This window comes from Bos mutus, chromosome X, assembly GCF_027580195.1.
Source record: "Bos mutus isolate GX-2022 chromosome X, NWIPB_WYAK_1.1, whole genome shotgun sequence".
Taxonomy (NCBI): Eukaryota; Metazoa; Chordata; class Mammalia; order Artiodactyla; family Bovidae; genus Bos; species Bos mutus.
In genome coordinates this window covers 65,118,349-65,141,750 of record NC_091646.1, presented here as the reverse complement: position 1 = coordinate 65,141,750, position 23,402 = coordinate 65,118,349, and the positions used below count along the sequence as shown (strand labels likewise).

Sequence of the window (23,402 nt, the reverse complement as noted above, 5' to 3'; positions counted from 1 at the left end):
AGTCTTGAGGCTACTGTAATAAGAAGACTGCAAACTAGGGGCAGGAGGCTTAAGCCCCAAACCTGAGAACACCAGAGAACTCCTGACGCCAGGGAACATTAATTGATAAGGGATCATCCAAAAGCCTCCATACCTATGCTGAAAGCAAGCACCACCCAAGAGCCAACAAGTTCCAGAGAAAGACACACCACGCAAATTCTCCAGCAATGCAGGAACATACTCCTGAGTTTCAATATACAGGCTGCCCAAAGTCACACCAAAACCATAGACATCTCAAAACTCACTACTGGACACTTCATTGCACTCCAAGGAGAAGAAATCCAGTTCCACCCACCAGAACACCGATGCAAGCTTCCCTAACCAGGAAACATTGACAAACCACTCATCCAACCCCACCCACAGGGAGGAACCTCCACAATAAAGAGGAACCAGAAACTGCTAGAATACAGAAAGGCCACCCCAAACACAGCAATCTAAACAAGATGAAAAGGCAGAGAAATACCCAGCAGGCAAAGGAACATGATAAATGTCCACCAAAACAAACAAAAGAGGAGGAGATAGGGAGTCCACCTGAAAAAGAATTCAGAATAATGATAGTAAAAATGATCAAAAATCTTGAAATCAGAATGAAGTTACAGATAAATAGCCTGGAGACAAGGATTGAGAAGATACAAGAAATGTTTTATCAAGGACCTAGAAGAAATAAAAAAGAGTCAATATATAATGAATAATGCAATAAATGAGATCAAAAACAGTTTGGAGGGAACCAACAGTAGAATAACGGAGGCAGAAGATAGGATAAGTGAGGTAGAAGATAGATGGTAGAAATAAATGAAGCAGAGAGGAAAAAAGAATTAAAAGAAATGAGGACAACCTCAGGGACATCTGGGACAATGTGAAATTCCCCAACGTTTGAATCATAGGAGTCCCAGAAGAAGAAGACAACAAGAAAGGCCATGAGAAAATACTCGAGGAGATAATAGGTGAAAACTTGGCTAAAATGAGGAAGGAAATAGCCACCCAAGCCAAGAAACCCAGAGAGCCCCAAACAGGATAAACCCAAGGCGAAACACCCCAAGACACATATTAATCAAATTAACAAAGATCAAACACAAAGAACAAATATTAAAAGCAGCAAGGGAAAAACAACAAATAACGCACAAGGGGATTCCCATAAGGATAACAGCTGATTTTTCAATAGAAACTCTTCAGGCCAGAAGGGAATGGCAAGACATAGTTACTTTACCCAGCAAAGATCTCATTCAAATATGAAGGAGAAATCAAAAGCTTTACAGCAAGCAAAAGCTGAGAGAATTCAGCCCCACCAAACCAGCTCTCCAACAAATGCAAAAGAATCTTCTCTAGACAGGAAACACAGAAAGGGTATATAAACTTGAACCCAAAACAACAAAGGAAATGGCAATAGGATAATACTTATCAATAATTACCTTAAATGTAAATGGGTTGAATGCCCCAACCAAAAGACAAAGACTGGCTGAACAGATACAAAAACAAGACACCTATATATATTGTCTACAGGAGACCCACCTCAAAACAAGGGACACATACAGACTGAAAGTGAGGGGCTGGAAAAAGACATTTCACAGAAATGGAGACCAAAAAAAAAAAAAAAAAAAAGCAGGAGTAGCAATACTCATATCAGATAAAATAGACTTTAAGACAAAGGCTGTGAAAAGAGACAAAGAAGGACACTACATAATGATCAAAGGATCAGTCCAAGAAGAAGATACAACAATTATAAAATATATATGCACCTAACATAGGAGCACTGTAATATGTAAGGCAAATGCTAACAAATATGAAAGGGGAAGTTAACAATAACACAATAATAGTGGGAGACTTCAATACCCCACTCACATCTATGGATAGATCAACTAAACAGAAAATTAACAAGGAAACACAAACTTCAAATGACACAATGGATCAGTTAGATCTAATTGATATCCACAAGACATTTCACCCCAAAACAATGTATTTCACCTTTTTCTCAAGCGCACACGGAACCTTCTCCAGAATAGATCAGATCCTGGGCCATAAATCTAGCCTGGTAAATTCAAAAAAATTGAAATCATTCCAAGCATCTTTTCTGACCACAATGCAGTAAGATTAGATGTCAAATACAGGAAAAAAACTATTAAAAATTCCAACTATGGAGGCTAAACAACACGCTTCTGAATAAAAAACAAGGTGGAAGAAATCAAAAAAGAAATCAAAGTAGGCATAGAAATGAATGAAAATGAAAACACAACAACCCCAAACTATGGAACACTGTAAAAGCGGTGCTAAGGGGAAGGTTCATAGCAATACAGGCTTACCTCAGAAACAAAAAAAAGTCAATAAATGACCTAACTCTACATCTAAAGCAACTAGAAAAGGAAGAAATGAATCCCAGGGTTAGTAGAAGGAAAGAAATCTTAAAAATTAGGGCCAAAATAAATGCAAAAGAAACAAAAGAGACCATAGCAAAAATCAACAAAGCCAAAAGCTCGTTCTTTGAGAAGATAAATAAAATTGACAAACTATTAGCCAGACTCATCAAGAAACAAGGGGAGAAGAATCAAATCAACAAAATTAGAAATGAAAATGGAGAAATTACAACAGACAACATGGAAATACAAAGGATCATAAGAGACTATTATCAGCAACTATATGCCAATAAAATGGACAACTTGGAAGAAATGGACAAATTCCAGAAAAGTACAACTTTCCAAAACTGAACCAGGAAGAAATAGACCATAACAGACCTATCACAAGGATGGAAATTGAAACTGTAATCAGAAATCTTCCAGCAAACAAAAGCCCAGGACCAGACAGCTTCACAGCTGAATTCTACCACAAATTTAGAGAAGAGCTAACACCTATCTTACTCAAACTCTTCCAGAAAATTGCAGAGGAAGGTAAACATCCAAATTCATTCTATGAGGCCATCATTACCCTAATACCAAAACCAGACAAAGATGCCACAAAAAAAGAAAACTACAGGCCAATATCACTGATGAACATAGATGCAAAAATCGTTAACAAAATTCTAGTAAATAGAATCCAACAACACATTGAAAAGATCATACATCATGACCAAGTGGGCTTTATCCCAGGAATGCAAAGATTCTTCAATATCTGCAAAACAATCAATGTAATACACCACATTAACAAATTGAAAGATAAAAACCATATGATTATCTCAATAGGTGCAGAGAAAGCCTTTGACAAAATTCAACATCCATTTATGATAAAAACCCTCCAGAAAGCAGAAACAGAAGGAACATGCCTCAACATAATAAAAGCTATATATGACAAACCCACAGCAAACATTATCCTCAATGGTGAAAATTTGAAAGCATTTCCCCTAAAGTCAGGAACAAGACAAGGGTGCCCACTCTCACCACTACTATTCAACATAGTTTTGGAGGTTTTAGCCATAGCAATCAGAGCAGAAAGAGAAATTAAAGGAATCCAGATTGGAAAAGAAGAAGTAAAACTCTCACTGTTTGCAGATGACATGATCCTCTACATAGAAAACCCTAAAGACTCCACCAGAAAATTACTAGAGCTAATCAATGAATACAGTGAATTTGCAGGATATAAAATCAACACACAGAAATCCCTTGCAATCCTATACACTAACAACAAGGAAACAGAAAGAGAAATTAAGGAAACAATTCCATTCATAATTGCAACGAAAAGAATAAAATACTTAGGAATAAATCTACCTTAAGAAATAAAAGACTTATATATAGAAAACTATAAAACACTGATGAAAGAAATAAAATATGACACAAATAGATGGAGAAATATGCCATGTTCATGGATTGGAAGAATCAATATAGTGAAAATGAGTATACTACCCAAAGCAATCTATAGATTCAATGCAATCCCTATCAAGCTACCAACAGTAGTTTTCACAGAACTAGAACAAATAATTTTACAATTTGTATGGAAATACAAAAAGCCTCAAATAGCCAAGCAATCTTGAGAAAGAAGAATGGAACTGGAGGAATCAACCTGCCTGACTTCAGGCTCTACTACAAAGCTACAGTCATCAAGACAGTATGGTACTGGCACAAAGACAGAAAGATAGATCAACGGAACAAAATAGAAAGCCTAGAGATAAATCCATGCACCTATAGTCACCTTATCTTTGACAAAGGAGGCAAAAATATACAATGGAGAAAAGACAATCTCTTTAACAAGTGGTTCTGGGAAAACTGGTCAACCACTTGTAAAAGAATGAAACTAGAACACTTTCTACCACCATACACACATACAAAAAACTCAAAATGGATTAAAGATCTAAACGTAAGACCAGAAACTATAAAACTCCTAGAGGAGAACATAGGCAAAACACTCTCTGACATAAATCACAGCAGGATCCTCTATGTCTCACCTCCCAGAATATTGGAAATAAAAGCAAAAATAAACACATGGGACCTAATTAAACTTAAAAGCTTCTGCACAACAAAGGAAACTATAAGCAAAGTGAAAAGACAGCCTTTAAAATGGGAGAAAATAATAGCAAACAAAGCAACTGACAAAGAATTAATCTCAAAAATATACAAAAAACTCCTGCAGCTCAATTCCAGAAAAATAAACGATCCAATCAAAAAATGGGCCAAAGAACTAAACAGACATTTCTTCAAAGAAGACATACAGATGGCTAACAAACACATGAAAAGATGCTCAACATCACTCATTATCAGAGAAATGCAAATCAAAACCACAATGAGGTACCATCTCACACTGGTCAGAATGGCTACTATCCAAAAATCTACAAGCAATAAATGCTGTAGAGGGTGTGGAGAAAAGGGAACCCTCTTACACTTTTGGTGGGAATGCAAACTAGTACAGCCACTATGGAGAACAGTGTGGAGATTCCTTAAAAAAAAACTGGAAATAGAACTGCCATAGGACCCAGAAATCCCACTGCTGGGCATACACACTGAGGAAACCAGAACTGAAAGAGACATGTGTACCCCAATGTTCATGGCAGCACTGTTTATAATAGCGTGTATATATATATATATATATATATATATACACACACACACACACACACACACACACACAGTTTATAATAGCCTATAAGCAACCTAGATGTCCATCAGCAGATGAATGGGTAAGAAAGCTGTGGTACATATACACAATGGAATATTACTCAGCCATTAAAAAGAATACATTTGAATCAGTTCTAATGAGATGGATGAAACTGGAAACTATTATACAGAGTGAAGTAAGCCAGAAAGAAAAACACCAATACAGTATACTAACGCATATATATGGAATTTAGAAAGATGGTAACAATAACCCTAAATGCGAGATAGCAAAAGAGACACAGATGTATAGAACCGTCTTTTGGACTCTGTGGGAGAAGGCGAGTGTGGGATGGTCTTAGAGAATAGCATTGAAACATGCATATTATCATATGTGAAACAGTTCGCTAGTCCAGATTTGATGCATGAGACCGGGTGCTCAGGGCTGGTGCACTGGGATGACCCAGAGGGATGGGATGGGGAGGGAGGTGGGAAGGGGGTTCAGGATGGGGAACACATGTATACCTATGGCTGATTCATGTCAATGAATGGCAAAAACCACTACAATATTGTAATTAGTCTCCAATTAAAATAAATACATTTAAAATACATTGAAAAAAAAAAAGAAAATTTACTCAAAACAGCTCATGGATTTAAATGTATAACCTATACCTATGAAACCTTTAGGAAAAAAAGAAAACAAAACACCGTGGGAAAAATTCTTCCGGATTTAGAGTTTGGCAAAGAATTTAGACTTGACACCAAAAACACAATAAAGGAAAACAACTTCATCAAAATTAAAGTCTTTTGCTTAGCAAAAGACCCTGTGAAGAGAATGAAAAACTACAAAGTGAGAGAAGATATTATCAAGCCACATATCCAAAAAAGGACTAATATCTAGAATGTAAATGCTCTCAAAACTCAATAGTAAACAAAAAATCCAATTGGAAAATGGGAGAAATTGTGAAGACATATCACCCAAGAAGATAGCCAGATGGTAAATAAGCACATGAAAATATGTTCAACATCATTAGCCATGAGGGAATGGCAAATTAAAATCACAATTGAATACCAATACACACTTATCAGGATGACTAAATAAAAAATAATGACAATCCCAAATGCTGATGAGAAAGTGTAGAGACTGGCTTGCTCATACATCGCTGGTGGGGATGTATAATAAATTGGCACAGCCTCCTTGAAAACAATTTGGCAGTTTCTTAAAAAATTAAATACGCAACTTCCAGCAATTGCATTCCTAGGCATTTATCCCAGAGAAATGAAAACTTGTGCTCAGACAAAAACCTATAAATGAATACTTATAGAAGCTTTATTTATAATAGCTAATAACTGGAAACAACCAGGTATCTTTCTTTGGGTGAGTGTTTAAAAAAATTGTGGCTATTCTATATCATGGAATACTGCTCAGCTGCAAAAAGAAACAAACTACTGCTATATACACACCCAGCTGAATGACTTTTCAAAGAATTATGCTGAGTAAAAAAATTCCCAAAGACAAAAAAACCCCCAAAATTAATACACAGAAATCTCTTGTATTTCTACACACTAACAATGAAAAATCAGAAAGATAAATTAAGGAAGCAATCCCATTCACTCTTGCAACAAAAAGAATCAAATACCCACTTAAGGAGACAAAAAACCTGTACTCTGAAAACTATAAAATCAAAAAATCAAATTTTGGTTTGAAAAAAAATCAAAGATTACAAAAACAGATGCAGAAATATACTACACTCTTGGATTTGAAGAATCAATATTATGAAAATGACTATACTACCCAAAGTAATTTACAAATTCAATGCAGCCTCGATCAAATTAAAATAGCATTTTCCACAGAATTAGAAGAAAAAAATTTACAATTTATATGGAAATATAAAAGACCCTGAATAGCCAAAGCAAGCTTGAGAAAGAAAAATAGAGCTGGAAGAATCAGGCTCCCTGACTTCAGATTATGCTACAAAGCAACAGTAATCAAAATAGTATCATACAGGCACAAAAACAAATATAGATCAATGGAACAGGATAGAAAGTCCAGAGATAAACCCATAATCCTGTGGTCACCTAATCTATGACAAAGGAGACAAGAATATATAATGGAGAAAAGACAGTCTCTTCAATAAGTGGTGTTGGGAAAACTGAACAGTTGCATGTAAAAGAATGAAATTAGAAATTCTCTAATACTATACACAAAAATAAACTCAAAATGGATTGAAGATCTAAATATAAGACTAGATATTATAAAACTCTTAGAGGAAAATATAGGCAGAACCTCTTGGATGCGAATGGCAGCAATATCTTTTTCAATCCATCTCCTATAATAATGAGAATCAAAAATAAGCAAATGGGACCTCATTAAACTCAAAAGATTTTGCATAGCAAAGGAAACCATAAACAATATGAAAAGACTACCCACAGAATGGGAGAAAATATTTGCAAACAAAGCATCCAACAAGGAATTAATCTCCAAAATATACGAGCAGCTCATGCAGCTCAATTTCCAAAAAACAACCCAATAAAAAAAAATGGGCAGAATATCTAAATACACATTTCTCTAAAGAGGACATACAGATGATCAAAAAGCACATGAAAAGATGTTCAACATCACTATTTGTTAGAGAAATACAAATCAAAATTACAATGAAGTATCATGTCACATCAGTCAGAATGGCCATCATCAAAAAGTGTACAAACAAATGTTGGATAGAGTGTGGAGAAAAGGGAACCCTCCTACACTGTTGGTGGGGATGTAAATTGGTACATCCACTATGGAGAATAGTATGGAGGTTCCTTTAAAAACTAAAAATACAGCTACCATATGTTCCAGAAATCCCACTCCTGGGCATATATCTGGAGGAAACCATAATTTGAAAAGATACATGCACCCCAATATTCATATCAGTGCTATTTACAGTAGCCAGGGCATGGAAGCAACATAAAAGGCCATCGACAGAGGAATGGATAAAGATGTAGTACATATATACAGTGGAGTATTGTTTGTTGTTGTTTAGTCACTAAGAGTTGTGTCCAACTCTTTTGTGACCCCATGGAGTGTGGCCTGCCAGGCTTTTGTGTCCATGGAATTTCCCAGGCAAGAATACTGGAGTGGGTTGCCATTTCCTTCTCTTCCTTCGCCACAGGATCTTCCTGACCCAGGGATTGAACCTGCATCTCCTGCACTGGCAGGTGTGTTCTTTGACACTGAGCCACCAAGGAAGCTCATTCAGTCATAAAAAGAATAAAATAATGCCATTTGCAGCAACATGAATGGACCTAGAGACTGTCATGCTAGGTGAAGTTAAGTCAGAAAGAGAAAGACAAATATTCTATAATATCACTCATATGTGCAATTTAATCTATAAAAGACAAATGAATTTATTTCAAAAACAGAAACAGACTTACAGATATGGAAAGCAGGCTTATGGCTACCAAAGGGAAAACATGGGGGGAAGGGATAAATCAGGAACTTGCAATGAATACACACACACTACTAAATATAAGATAGATACCCAAAAAGGATCTGCTGAATAGCACAGGGAACTCTACTCAGTTTTCTGGCATAACCTATATGAGAAAAGAATCTAAAAAAAGAGTGGATATATGTATAGTGGATATATATATCCACTATATATATGAGTGGATATATATATATATATATATATGTGTGTATATATATATATATATATGTATAGCTGAATCACTTTGCTTTACACCTGAAACTAACACAACATTTTAAAAATCAACTATACTCCAATAAAATTAAAACATAAAAAATCATGATTCTGGGACATCATTAAATTTTATCTTGCCCTTTTAATCCATAATTAAATAATTTTGGTGTTCTATTTTTGAATATTTAAAATAAACCTTACTGTGAAATTTTATATATGAGCTACTGGAACTCAAATTAACATAGTCTTCATTATCATGGCTTATAATACTTACCTTTAAGTGTGGCTGGTGGGGTTTTGGTTGTAGTGAAAGTATAGATACCAGACAGTGGCCCCTCACCAGCTTCATTACATGCTTGGATTTTAAATTTATATTGTGTATGTTCACTCAATCTTTGTACCTTGTGACTTTGACAAGGTCCATGATAAATAATAGAAAATCTGGAAATGGGAATCGAGATGAAAGGAAGCAATATTATTAATCAACTGGCCCACAGGTACAAATAACTCTATATGACTGACTTAAAACTGTTTTTAAAATTACAATAAGCCCTAAATAAATAATCTTGAAGCCATAAAGGTAAAACACTAAAGAAAAAAAAATCAAATTGTAAATATCACAATGTGAAGGTGCAGGCTTTCATATTTCTTTGGTAACTCTATATTCCATAGTATTGATATCTGTTGTATAAGGGAAGAAATGTTTTGAAAGAGGCAAAAATAGAGAGCTGAATTATCAGTAAGAATTTAAGAAAGTATTGCTAGCATGTTAATGGGATGCTTTAAATTTTATTAGTTCATTGAAACCACTTTGGATTATGAATTAAAATAGGAAAATTTTAAATATTTTTATTATGATACATGCTAAATAGTAAAAAATAGTTTACCTGTCAGATCGATCTCCCATTAATAAATTATAGCTTGTAAGGTTAGAAAGTAATCTTTTGCTTGAAGAGTTACCCCATTTCAGTTTGAGGCTCTGGTGCCCATAGACCACACAGTCAAGTCGTGGAGGCTCAGGTGGCAGTGGCTTGGTTTTGGTTCTTATTGATTGGCTGAAAGGGCTTAGTCCATAATGATTGATAGCTTGAATTCTGATTCTAGTTGTGAGAAAAAAAAATAAACTGTATTAATTTAGATTTAGAAAAGAAAATACATTGCTACATTTAAGTTAACCCCCTAGTAACTCTATGTAGGATATTAACTATTATATTATACTAATTGTTAGAGACAAATTTCTGAAACAAAAATCTTGAATTTGCACAGTCACTATTGACAATTCTTAATGAGGAGGAGAAACTGACTCTTAGTAATGCCCAATTTTTCTAAAACAATAGAAATCTGTTTCAAAGAAAATGCTATGTAGATTGTATAAACCTACAAATGTAAAACTGCTCAAAAGTCTCAAAAAGCTTTCCATCTACCTAAGTAAGATATACGGAGAAGGCAGTGGCACCCCACTCCAGTACTCTTGCCTGGAAAATCCCATGGATGGAGGAGCCTGGTAGGCTGCAGTTCATGGGATCGCTACGAGTCAGACAAGACTGAGCAACTTCACTTTCACTTTTCACTTTCATGCATTGGAGAAGGAAATGGCAACCCACTCCAGTGTTCTTGCCTGGAGAATCCCAGGGATGGAGGAGCCTGGTGGGCTGCCGTCTATGGGGTCGCACAGAGTCGAATACGACTGAAGTGACTTAGCAGTAGCAAGTAAGATATAAGCAACTTACCTGTATGTGGTATCAGGCTGTAGATTTTCCAGAAGACATTCTGTTACTCTATTAACAGTCAAAATTTTTCTGTCTCCATATTCAATGTTATAGCCGGTGATTGCAGAACCATGGCAATCTGGTTCCTCCCACTGAATAGCGATGCAAGATGATGCCAATTTGGCAGGAACTTTGTTTTCAAATTCTTGTAACACTGTTACTACTGCCGGTACAGTTGCTGGTGTGGTTACTATGCCAGTTTCTCCAAACATTCCAACTCCAACTATATTTACAGCCTGAAAAAGTATATTCTGTTAGAGATTCATTATTACTTTGCTTTTGTACATAAACCATTTTGTTGCATAGAAACAAATTTTGTTTTTTTTTGTGTGTATGTGGTTTGGATTTTGCTTGTGGCTTTATTTTCACATGTGAGATCTTTTCATACCCAAGAAACCAGGCCTTGCCTGAGTGACATCACATTTGCAAGAATGCATGCCCTCTTGCCCTTCTTTACAATTTTTATGGATCTCTCTTAAGAGGAAGCAGAAAGAACATTGGGAATGGGAGTCACATGTGATTAGTTTTCTCATTTCTTTGTATATACAAATTCACAAAATAAACTTTCTTAAACTCCAATTCTAACAATATGGAATAAAAATTTTAGATATAATTGACACATAACATTGTGTAAGTTTAAGATGTGTAACATTGATTTTATACATTTATATATTGCAATATGAAACAATATGGTTCTAAGATGCTGACATATACACGGAAATCTGTAGGTTGCATATTTAAGAAAGTGAAGAGTCTAAAACTGGGAAGGTAAATGAAGAGAGCTAATATGGACAGTTCAGGAAAAATATACCCAAACCAAACTCATTTATCCCGTCAAGTTCAGTTCAGTTCAGTCGCTCAGTCGTGTCCGACTCTCTGTGATCCCATGAATTGCAGCATGCCAGGCCTCCCTGTCCATCACTAACTCCTGGAGTTCACTCAAACTCACGTCCATCGAGTTGGTGATGCCATCCAGCGATCTCATCCTCTGTCGTCCCCTTCTCCTCCTTGCCCCCAATCCCTCCCAGCATCAGAGTCTTTTCCAATGAATCAATTCTTCGCATGAGGTGGCCAAAGTACTGGAGTTTCAGCTTTAGCATCATCCCTTCCAAAGAAATCCCAGGGCTGATCTCCTTCAGAATGGACTGGTTGGATCTCCTTGCAGTCCAAGGAACTCTCAAGAGTCTTCTCCAACACCACAGTTCAAAAGCATCAATTCTTTGACGCTCAGCCTTCTTCACAGTCCAACTCTCACATCCATACATGACCACTGGGAAAACCATAGCCTTGACTAGATGGACCTTTGTTGGCAAAGTAATGTCTCTGCTTTTGAATATGCTTTGTAGGTTGGTCATAACCCTCCTTCCAAGGAGTAAGCGTCTTTTAATTTCATGGCTGCAGTCACCATCTGCAGTGATTTTGGAGCCCCCCAAAATAAAGTCTGACACTGTTTCCACTGTTTCCCCATCTATTTCCCATTAAGTGATGGGACCAGATGCCATGATCTTCGTTTTATGAATGTTGAGCTTTAAGCCAACTTTTTCACTCTCCTCTTTCACTTTCATCAAGAGTCTTTTTAGTTCCTCTTCACTTTCTGCCATAAGGGCGGTGTCATCAAACTTTCTTCCTTTTCTTTAACTTGTAGTTTCTATCTCTGTTGGTGGTAGCCCAAAATCCACATCTATTCAAGTTTCATCGACTTTGTAAAATTTTTTATTTTGAAATCATTATAGATTCTAGTGTATCCTTCAGCCACTTTCCCCAAAGGTAATATTTTGCATAACTATAGTACAATATTATAATCAGGAAATTAACATTAATACATTCCATCGATGTTACTCAGATTTCACCAATTTTACATGTGCTTATTTGTGTGTATATTTATTTCTATGACATTTTATCACATGTGTAGCTTCATGTAATCCTCAACCCAGTTAAGATAGAAGCTCCATCACAATTTACCCTTTTATAGCCTCAATGATCTTTTCTCCCTCCCCCTTTTTTCTAAGCCTTAACAACCAGTAATTTGTTCTTCATAAATATAATTATGTTTTTTCAAAAACATTATTTACAAAAATGTAAACAGAATAAAGCAGTATGTGAATTTTTCAGATAGGTATTTTTTAGTCAGCATAATTCTGTGATCCATAAAAGCTGTTGTGTGCATCAATAGTTTGATTCCTTTTATTTTCAAATAGTTAGCCATGGTATGGATGTAGTACAGTTACTTTAATCATTTACTTGTTGAAGGACATCTGATCTGTTTCTAATTTTTTGTCCTTACAAATAAAAGTTCTATGAACATCCATGTACAGGTTTTTGTTGTGGATATATATTTTTATTTGTCTAAGTGCCCAAGAGTGTTGCAATATAGTTAAGTGTATGTTTAGTTTTGTAAGAAACTGCCTTACTCTTTTACAGAGTGGATGTAATTCCCATCAGAAATGTATGAGTAATTCAGTTTCTCCATGTCTTTGCCAGCATTTGGTGTTATCATTATTTTTATTTATTTATTTTACTATTTTTTATTTTAGCCATTCTGATAGGTGGGTCATGATATCTCATCATGCATTTCTCTAATGGCTAATGATGTTGAAAATCTTTTCATGTGCTTATTTACCATCTGTATGTTCTTTTCTGTGAACTATATTTTCTAACTAGGTTGTTTGGGTTTAAAACTGTTGAGGTTTGAGAGTTCTTTATATATTCTAGATATTACTCCTTTGTCGGATATGTGTTTTGTAAAGATTCTCTCCGAGCCTGTAGCATAGCTTTATTATCTTCTCCACAGGGGATTATGCAGAGTAAGTTTTTAAGTTTAAGGAGCTCAAATTTATCAAATTTTCATTTTATGGTTTGTGCTTTTGATACCAAGTTTGAGAACTCTTTTCCTAGCTTCAGGAAATCCTAAAGATATCCTCCTGTAATTTTTTCTAAAAGTTTTATGTTTTAATTTTCAGTTTTCTATGGTCCATTTTGAGTTAGTTTTTATAAATATAAGGTGAGAGATTTTTGTTTTTTGGCTATATATTCATAATTTTTTGAAAAGGGCATCCTTAACTTATTCACATCTTGCCAAGAATCAGTTGGGCATATTTGTGTAGGTTGATTTCTCGGTTCTCTATTCTGTTCCATTGACTTATGTGTCTGTCCCTTCACTAATACTACACTGTCTTTATTACTATATCCACAGTAAGTTTTTAACATTAGATAGAGTGGTTTCTTCCGCCTTAGTTTTGTTTTTCAAGATTGAGTGATCTATTTTAGATGCTGTGAATTTCCACATAAATTTTAGAATGAGATTGTATGTATCTATCAGTAATTTTGCTTAGATTTTGATAGGATTTATATTAAACTTATAAATCATTTTGGGGAAATTAAACATTAAACATCGTTACAATGTCATGTATTCCAATTTTTTATCACAATATGTCTCTCTAGTTCTTTGGGTCTTTGATTAATCAGCATTTTGTAAAGTTCAGCACATATGTACAGTACATGTTTTGTTGGAATTATACCTACATGTTTCATTTTCTCTAGAGTTATTGTAAATGTTATTGTGCTTTAAATGTCTGTTTTTACATATTTGTTGTTAGTATATAGAAATGTGATTGATTTGGAGGTGTTGATCTTGTGTCATGAAGATGTTGCTTACTTCACGTATTGGTTCTATGAGTTTTTTTTGGTACTTTCCTTGGTATGGTCTGTGTAGATAAACATGTTATTTGCAGAATGTGATGGTTTTATTTATTCCTTTATAGCATATATGCCTTTTATTTTCTTTACTCACCTTATTTCAGTGTCTGAAAATTCCTGGTTTTATGTTGAGTAAGAGTGGTGAGATTATCTTTGTCTTGTTCTTAGTCTTGGGGTAATCACCTTTCACCATTAAATATGATGTTAGTTATAGGTTTTTTGTAGATGGCCTTTATCAAGTTGAGGAAGCCCCCATCCATTCCTAATTTTGAGATTTAAAAAAAGCATGAATGGTTGTTGGATTTTGTCAAACATATTTTTGGTCAATTGATGTGATCATATGATTTTTTCTTCTTCAACTTGTTTGTATAGTACATCACGTCAGTTGATTTACCAATTTTGAACCAGGCTTGCATACCTGGCATAAATTCCACTTGGTCAAGGTATATAATTCCTTTTATACAATGTCAGATTTGAAATGCCAACATTTTGTTAAAGGTTTTTTTCTAAAAAATGTGTTTATAAATTAACAATCTATTAATAATCTATTTGCAGATTTCTTTTTTTTTTTTTTGTATTATCTTTGATTTTGGTTTTGGGGTAATACTGTCCTCATAAAATGAAGTGGGAGCTCTCTCATTTTCCATTTTCTGTAAGAGATTTAAAATTAATGTTAATTTTTCTTTACATGCTTTGTGGAATTCTCCAGTGGAACCATCTGGGCCTGCAGATTTCTTTTCCAGGGCCTCTTTATTTATGAATATTTCTTTGATGACAACCTATAGGGGTATTCACATGGTCCATTTCATCTTGGCTCAGTTTTAGCAGATTGTGGTTTTCAAGAAATTGGTCCATTTTTTCTGTGTTGTTGCACTTATGAGTGTAAAGTTGCTCAGTCATCCCTAATTATGCTTTTAATGACTGACAAATCTGTAGTGATATCCGATGTTTTGTTCTTTTAGTGATTTGTATCTGTTCTTTTTATCTTTGTCTTGCAAGTGGTTTATCAATTTTATTGATTTTTTTTTCAAAAACCAACTTTTTGTTTCATTGACTTTTCTCTATTGTTCTCCTGTTTTTTATTTCATTGACTTCTGATCGTTTCCTTCCTTCTGCTTGCTTTTGGTTCATTTTACTCTTCTGTCTACTAATTAAGGTAGGAATTTAGATTACTGATTTGAGTCTCTTTTTTTCTTTTGCAAGATAAGTGTATAATGTTATAAATTTCTCTGTTGGCACTGCTTTAGGTGCATCCCACCTATTTTGGTATGCTGTATTTTCACTTTCATTCAATTCTATGTATTAAATTTTTTATTCTGATATTTCCTCTTTGGTAAATGGATTATTTAGAAGTGTATTGTTTAACTTCTGCCTGTTTTCAGTGACATTCCTGTTATTTTTCTGTTGCTGAGTTCTAGTTTGATTTCATTATTGTCAGAACACACACTTTGTATGATTTCAATTATTTTACATTGTTATGGCTCAGGATATGGCCTATTTTGGGGAATGTGCTATGGATACTTGAAAAGAGTATGTAATCTGATGTTGGGTGGTGTGCTAAATATGTCTATTAGATCCTGTTGGTTGATTGTGTTGTTCAGTTGTTCACTATCCTTGGTCATTTTCTACTTAGTAGTTTTATCAGTTGCTGAGAGGGGTGTTGAAGTTCCCTATTGTAAGTGTGTATTTGCCTAATTTCTCCTTTCTGGTTATCACTTTGTGCTTCATATATTTTAAGGCTCTGTTGCTCGATACATACACGTTTAGGATGCTTATGTGCTTTGGTGCATTGATCCTTTTAGCATTACTAATGTATCTTTTGGTCTCCAGTAATTCCTTTGTTTTGAAGTCTTCATTATCTATATACGTGTAATCACGCCTGCTTTTTTGTTTTATTAATGTTTACATGATATATCTTTTTCCCTTTTACTTCCAACTTTCTTATGTTATTGTATTTGAAGTAAGTTTCTTATAGACAGAATATTGGCCTGTGATTTTTTTGAGTCATTATGCCATTTCTGCTTTTAATAAGTATAATTAGGCTGTTTTACATTAAAGTTAATAATTAGTATGCTAGAGCTTAAGTCTGCCTTTAATTTTCCTGTTTGTTACTTCTGTTTCTCTTTCCTCTATTTCTTACTTGGCAGGTGATGACCTAATTCCTCAAGGGACACCTCCCCCTATGTCACTGTGTGACAGTGTGTGTCACAGCTCACTGTGTCTCTGGCCTCAGCAGATTTTTTAATGGCAAGGAGTGGGGATATGGAACTGTGAAACTGAAGCCTGGTTAACAGACCACTTCCCTCCTCCCTGAGCATTTCTGGAGTTCAAGTCACAAGTTCCTTGGCTAATGTCTTACCTTTGTATGGGATAACTTGAATACTTTTTGGAAAACTAATTTGATTTCACTTATTTACACTATTTTTGTGTATGTTACTCTATAAAGTTTTCTTAGTAGTTTCCCAGGTATTAAAATGTACATATGTAAGTTATTAAAGTCTGTGGGTATTAATGTTTTACCACTTTGAGTGAGGCCCAGAAACATTACTTCAACTTAGGTACCTCTACCTTCCTCATTAAAAAAATATGATTTTCTCAAGTATTTCCTACTTGTTTATTGAGCACCACAACAGATGGTGTTATAATTTTTGCTTCAAACATCAAATATATTTTAAGAACCTATGAGAGGAAGGGTATTCTACTATATTTATCCCTGTTTTTAACCCATTACCATTTTACTTTTCAGGTTTATTGAGATATAAATGACAAATAAAATTATTACAGTATTTAGATGGTATGTTATGGTGATTTGATATAAATATACATTATGAGAGGATTCCTACACCTGCCACCTCACACTTTTTTCTTCTTTTCTGGAAAAGACATTTAAATTATACTCTTTTGGCGAATTTCAATTATATGATAGTGTTATCAAATATAGTCATTTTCTTTTACATTCAGTTCAATTCAGTCAGAATCAGTTCAGTCGCTCAGTCATGTCTGACTCTTTGCGACCCCATGAACCGTAGCATGTCAGGCCTCCCTGTCCATCACCAACTCCCGGAGTTTAGCCAAACTCATGTCCATTGAGTCGGTGATGCCATCCAACCATCTCATCCTCTGTCGTCCCCTTCTCCTCCTGCTTTCAATCTTTCCCAACATCAGGGTCTTTTCAGGTGAGTCAGCTCTTCGCATCAGGTGGCCAAAATATTGGAGTTTCAGCTTCAACATCAGTCCTTTCAATGAACACCCAGGACTGATTTCCTTTAGGATGGACTAGTTGGATCTCCTTGCAGTCCAAGGGATTCTCAAGAGTCTTCTCCAACACCACAGTTCAAAAGCATCAATTCTTTGGTGCTCAGCTTTCTTTCTAGTCCAACTCTCACATTCATACATAACTACTGGAAAAACCATAGCCTTGACTAGACGGACCTTTGTTGGTAAAGAAATGTCTCTGCTTTTTAATATGCTGTCTAGGTTGGTCATAACTTTCCTTCCAAGGAGTAAGCATCTTTTAATTTCATGGCTGCAATCACCATCTGAAGTGATTTTGGAGCCCCCCAAAATAAAGCCAGCCACTGTTTCCACTGTTTCCCTGTCTATTTGCCATGAAGTGATGGGACCAGATGCCATAATCTTAGTTTTCTGAATGTTGAGCTTTAAGCCAACTTTTTCACTCTCCTCTTTCATTTTCATCAAGAGTCTTTTTAGTTCCTCTTCACTTTCTGCCATAAGGATGGTGTCATCTGCATATCTGAAGTTATTGATATTTCTCCCGACAATCTTGATTCCAGCTTGTGCTTCTTCCAGCCCAGTGTTTCTCTTGATGTACTCTGCATATAAGTTAAATAAGCAGGGTGACAATATACAACCTTGACATACTCCTTTTTCTATTTGGAACCAGTCTGTTGTTCATGTCCAATTCTAACTGTCTTTTACATTTCTCAGATCTTATTAATATTACAGCTGAAGTTTATAATATGATACTGTTTTGATTATTATAACTTTGTAATATAGTTTGAAATCACAAAGTATGCCTCCACCTTTTTTCCTTTGTCAAGATTGCTTTGGCTGTTTGGAGTCTTTTATGGTTTCACAGAAATTTTAGATTTGTTTGTTGTATTTCTATGAAAAATGACATGGAATTTTAATAGGGATTGCATTGGATCTGTCACTTACTTTGGGTAATGGACATCTTAATATTATTTCTTCCAATCTATGAGCATGGAATATCTTTCTACTCACTTGTGTCTTCGTCAATTTTTCATTAGTGTCTTATAGTTTCAGTGTACAGATCTTTCACCTCTGTTAAATTTGTTCCTAAGTATTTTATTCTTTTGATGCAGTAGCTCATGGGATTGTTTTCTTAGTTTCCCTAACACATTGTTATTAGTGTACAGAAATGCAACTAATTTTTGTGCATTTATCTTGTATGCTGTAACTTTACTGAGTTCAATTTTTAATTTGAATAATTTTTTTTCTTTTTTTGCTGGAGTCTTTAGGGTGCTCATATATAATGTCATGTCATCTGCAAATATAGACAGTTTTACTTCCTCCATTATGATTTGGATGTCATTTCTTTTTCTTGCCTAATTCCTCAGGCTAGGACTTCCAATCCTATGTTGACCAGAAGTGGCAAGAGTGGTCACTTTTATCTTCTTCCTGATCTTAGAGGAAAAACTTTCAGCTTTTCACTGGTGTATATGATGTTAACTGTGGGCTTGCCATATTTGATCTTTATTATGTTGAGGTATATTTTCTCTCTACTTCAATTGCTGAGAATTAATTTTTAACCATAATGAATGTTGAATTTTATCAAATGTTTTTTCTACATCTATTGAGAGAATCATACAATTTTTATCCTTCATTTCATTAAGGTGGTCTATCACACTGAATGATTTGCTGACATTGAACCATCCTTGCATTCCTGGAATATATCCTACTTGATTATAGTATATGACTTGTTTAACATATTGTTGAATTCAGTTTTCTAATATTTTGTTAATAATTTTTGCATCTATGTTCCTCAAGCATACTAGCCTGTAATTTTTTCTTCTTCTCTGGTTTTTGGATCATGGGAATGCTGGCCTCATAAAATGCTGGCCTCATAAAATGGATTTTGGAAGTGTCCCTCCTCTTCCATTTTTTGGGAAGAATTCAAGAAAGTTTGGTATTGATTCTTCTTTAAATGTTTGGTAGAATTCACCAGTGAAGCCATCATGTGCTGGACCTTTCTTTGTTGGGAGGTATTCGATTATTGATCCAATTATTATTTATCATTGGTCATTCAAATTTTCTATATCACCATGATTCATTCTGAGTAGGTTGTATGTTTTTAAGAATGTATCCATTATTTCTATGTTGTTTAACTTAGTGTACAATTGTTCACGTTAATCTCTTATAATGGTTTAGTGGTATCAGTTGTCTACTCTTTCATTTCTAATTTTATTTATTTGTATTCTCATTCTTATTTTCTTAATAAGTCTAGGTAAAGGTTTGTCTATTTTGTTTATCTTTTCAAAAATCAGTTCTTAGTAACTGATATCTTCTATTGACATTTTAGTGTTTAATTCATTTATTTTCACTTTGATCTTTGCTATTTCCTTCATCTGCTTGTTAATATTAATCTGTTTTCTTATTTCCATATAATCACTATGAACTTTCCTCTTCAAACTGCTTTTGTTGCATCTTATATGTTTGCGTCCATGCTCAGTTGCTTCAGTAGTGTCTGACTCTTTCGGACCCTATGAACTGTAGCCTGCCAAGCTCCTCTGTCCATGGGGTTCTCCAGACAAGAATACTGGAGTGGGTTGACATGCCCACCTCCAGGGGATCTTCCTGACCCAGGGATCAAACTCACATTTCTTATGTCTCCTGCATTGGCAGGCAGATTCTTTACCACTAGCACTACGTGGGAAGCCCAATCTCACATGTTTAGTATGTTGTATTTCCTTTTTCATTTGTCTCAAGATATTTTTAGGTTTCTCTTTTGATTTCTTCTTTGACCCATTGGCTGTTCAGTAGTATGTTGTTAAATCTCCACATATATTTGAGCTTTTTCCATTTTCTTATTGTAATTGCTTCCTAGTTAGAGAAGATTCTTGGTATTTCAATCTTTTTACATTATCTGGAACTCTGCTTTCAGTTGGGTATATCTTTCCCTTTCTCCTTTGCCTTTTACTCTTCTTTTCTCAGCTATTTGTAAAGCCTCCTCAGATAACCACTTTGCCATCTTGCATTTCTTTTTCTTTGGGATGGTTTTAGTTACCACCTCCTATACAATGTTACAAACATCCATCCATAGTTCTTCAGGCATGCTGTCTACTAGTTCTAATCCCTTGAATCTATTTGTCATTTCCACTATATAATCATAAGGGATTTGATTTAGGTCATACTTGAATGGCTTAGTGGTTTTCCCTACTTTCTTCAATTTAAGCCTAAACTTGCAATAAGGAGTTCATGATCTAAGCCACAGTCAGCTCCAGATCTTATTTTTGCTGACTATATAGAGCTTCTCCATCCTTAGCTGCAAAAATATAATCAATCTGATTTTGGTATTGATCATCTGGTGGTGTCCGTGGAAAGTCGTTTCTTGCGTTGTTGGAAGAGGGTGTTTGCTATGACCAGTGCATTCTCTTGACAAAACTCTGTTAGCCTTTGCCCTACTTCAGTTTGTACTCCAAGGCCAAACTTTTGGCCTGTTACTCCAGGTATCTCTTGACTTCCTACTTTTGCCTACCAATCCCTATGATGAAAAGGGCATTCTTTTTTTTTTTGATGTTAGTTCTAGAAGGTGTTGTAGATCTTCATAGAGTTGGTCAACTTCAGCTTCTTCAGCATCAATGGTTGGGGCATAGACTTGGATTACTGTGATGTTGAATGGTTTGCCTTGGAAATGAACCAAGATCATTCTGTTGTTTTTGAGATTGCACCCAAGTACTGCATTTTGGGCTCTTTTGTTGACTATGAAGGCTACTCCATTTCTTCTAAGGGATTCTTGCCCACAGTTGTAGATATACTGGTCATCTGAATTAAGTTCACCCGTTCCTGTCCATTTTAGTTCACTGATTCCTAAGATGTTAATGTTCACTCTTATCATCTCCTGCTTGACCATATCCAATTTACCTTGATTCATGGACCTAACATTCCAGATCCCTATGCAGTATTATTCTTTACAGTATTGGATTTTACTTTCACTACCAGACACACCCACAACTGAGTGTCATTTCTGCTTTTCCTCAGCTGCTTCATTCTTTCTGGAGCTATTAGTAATTGTCCTCCACTCTTCCCCAGTAGCATATTGGACACCTTCTGACCCGGGGGCTCATCTTCTGGTGTCAAAACTTTTTGCCCATTCATACTGTTCATGGGGTTCTCATGGCAAGAATACTGGAGTAATTTGCCATTTCCTACTCTAGTGGGCCATGTTTTGTCATAACTCTTCATTACAACCTGTCCATTTTGGGTGGCCCTGCACAGCATGGCTCATAGCTTCATTGAGTTACACAAGCCCCTTCACCATGACAAGGCTGTGATCCATGAAGGGGGCAGGTCTGTTAGTATTGCTTTATATATTTAGGGGCTCTATGTTGAGTGCATGAACATTTATAAATGTTATATCATCTTGTTGGATTGACCCTTTTTCATTATATAATATCCTTCTTTGACCCTTCTTGTAGTGTTTGCTTTCCAGTCTATTTTGTCTGATATAAGTATAGCTTCTTTTGTTTTTCATTTGCAAGGATTTTTGTTTTTCATACCTTCAGTTTCAGTTTATATGTGTCCTTAAAGCTGGATTGTCTCTTGTAGTTATCATACAGTTGGTTATTGCAATTTTGCCCTTTCACCCACTCTATGCCTTTTGATTAGAGAATTTGATGTATTTGTAATTATTGATAACTTTGGAGTTACTACTGCTATTTTGGCAATTGTTTTCTTTCTGTTTCGTGTTCCATTGCTCCTTTCTTCTCTTGCTTTTTTCTTTGTGATTTGATGACTTTCTGTAGTAATATACTTAGATTCCTTCCTCTTCATATTTTGTAACTGTTTTGAGGGGCTTCCCTGGTGGTAACGAATCCACCTGCCAATGCAGGAAACTCAGGTTTGATCCCTGGGTCAGGAAGATCACCTGGAAAAGGAAATGGCAACCCACTCCAGTATTCTTGCCTGGGAAATTCCATGGACAGAGGAGCCTGATAGGCTACAGTCCATGGGGTTGCCAAAATGTTGGACACAACTTAGCAGTTAGATGACAATTACATGTTTTTGCTTTGTGATTACCTTAAGGCTTATGTAAAACTTCTTATAACAGTCTATTTTAGGTTAATAGCAACTTAAGTTTTTACACATACTTAAAGGTATGTATTTTTAATCTGTTCCCCATCTTATGTTTTTGATGTCCCATTTTACATCTTTTAATCTTATGTATCTGATAACAAATTATTATAGTTATACTTATTTTTAGTACTTTTGTTTTTAAATATTCATATTAGATATATAGGTTTCTTGGTATAGGGGACTGACTCACCACTATTACAACATTAAAGTATTCTTAATGTAACTGTTTATTTACTTTTAACAGTGAGATTTATACTTTTATATGTTTTCATGTTACTTATTAGTGTCTTTTCATTCAGCTTAAAGAAATCTAACATTTATTATAAGGCTGAACTTATGATGATAAAGGCATTTAGCCCTTATTTGTCTGGAACACCTCCCTGAAAGCTACAGTAATCAAGACAGTATGGTACTGGCACAAAAAGAGAAATATAGATCAATGGAACAAGATAGAAACCCAGAGATAAACCCATACACCTCTGAGCACCTTATCTTTGACAAAGGAGGCAAGAATATACAATAAGAAAAGACAGCCTCTTCAATAAGTAGTTTTGGAAAACTGGAGAGCTATGTGTAAAAGAATGAAATTAGAACACTTCCTAACTCTGTACACAAAAATAAACTTAATGTGGATTAAAGACTTAAATGTAAGGCCATTAAAACTCTTAGTGGAAAACAAGCAAGACACTCTTTGAAATAAATTGCAGCAAGATCTTCTTTGACCCACTTCCTAGAGTAATGGAAATAAAAACAAAAATAAAGAAATGAGAGCTAATTAAACTTAAAAGATTTTGGACAGTGAAGGAAACTATAAACAAGCTAAAAAGGCAACCCTCAAATGGGAGAAATTAATAGCAAATGAAACT

The 23,402-nt window shown here is 35.1% G+C and overlaps 1 protein-coding gene across 1 annotated transcript in view; it reads right to left on the bottom strand.

The window, feature by feature from the left end:
* Positions 1-23,402, bottom strand: part of LOC102280173 (fibronectin type III domain containing protein 3C1-like) — a 64,757-nt gene that overhangs the window by 5,576 nt on the left and 35,779 nt on the right. Inside the window, exons 22-24 of the mRNA XM_070366587.1 lie at positions 10,465-10,739; positions 9,622-9,834; positions 9,009-9,175 (exon numbers count right to left, since the gene is read on the bottom strand). Coding sequence (XP_070222688.1) covers positions 9,009-9,175; positions 9,622-9,834; positions 10,465-10,739 — 655 coding nt within the window. The remainder of the gene's footprint in view (positions 1-9,008; positions 9,176-9,621; positions 9,835-10,464; positions 10,740-23,402) is intronic.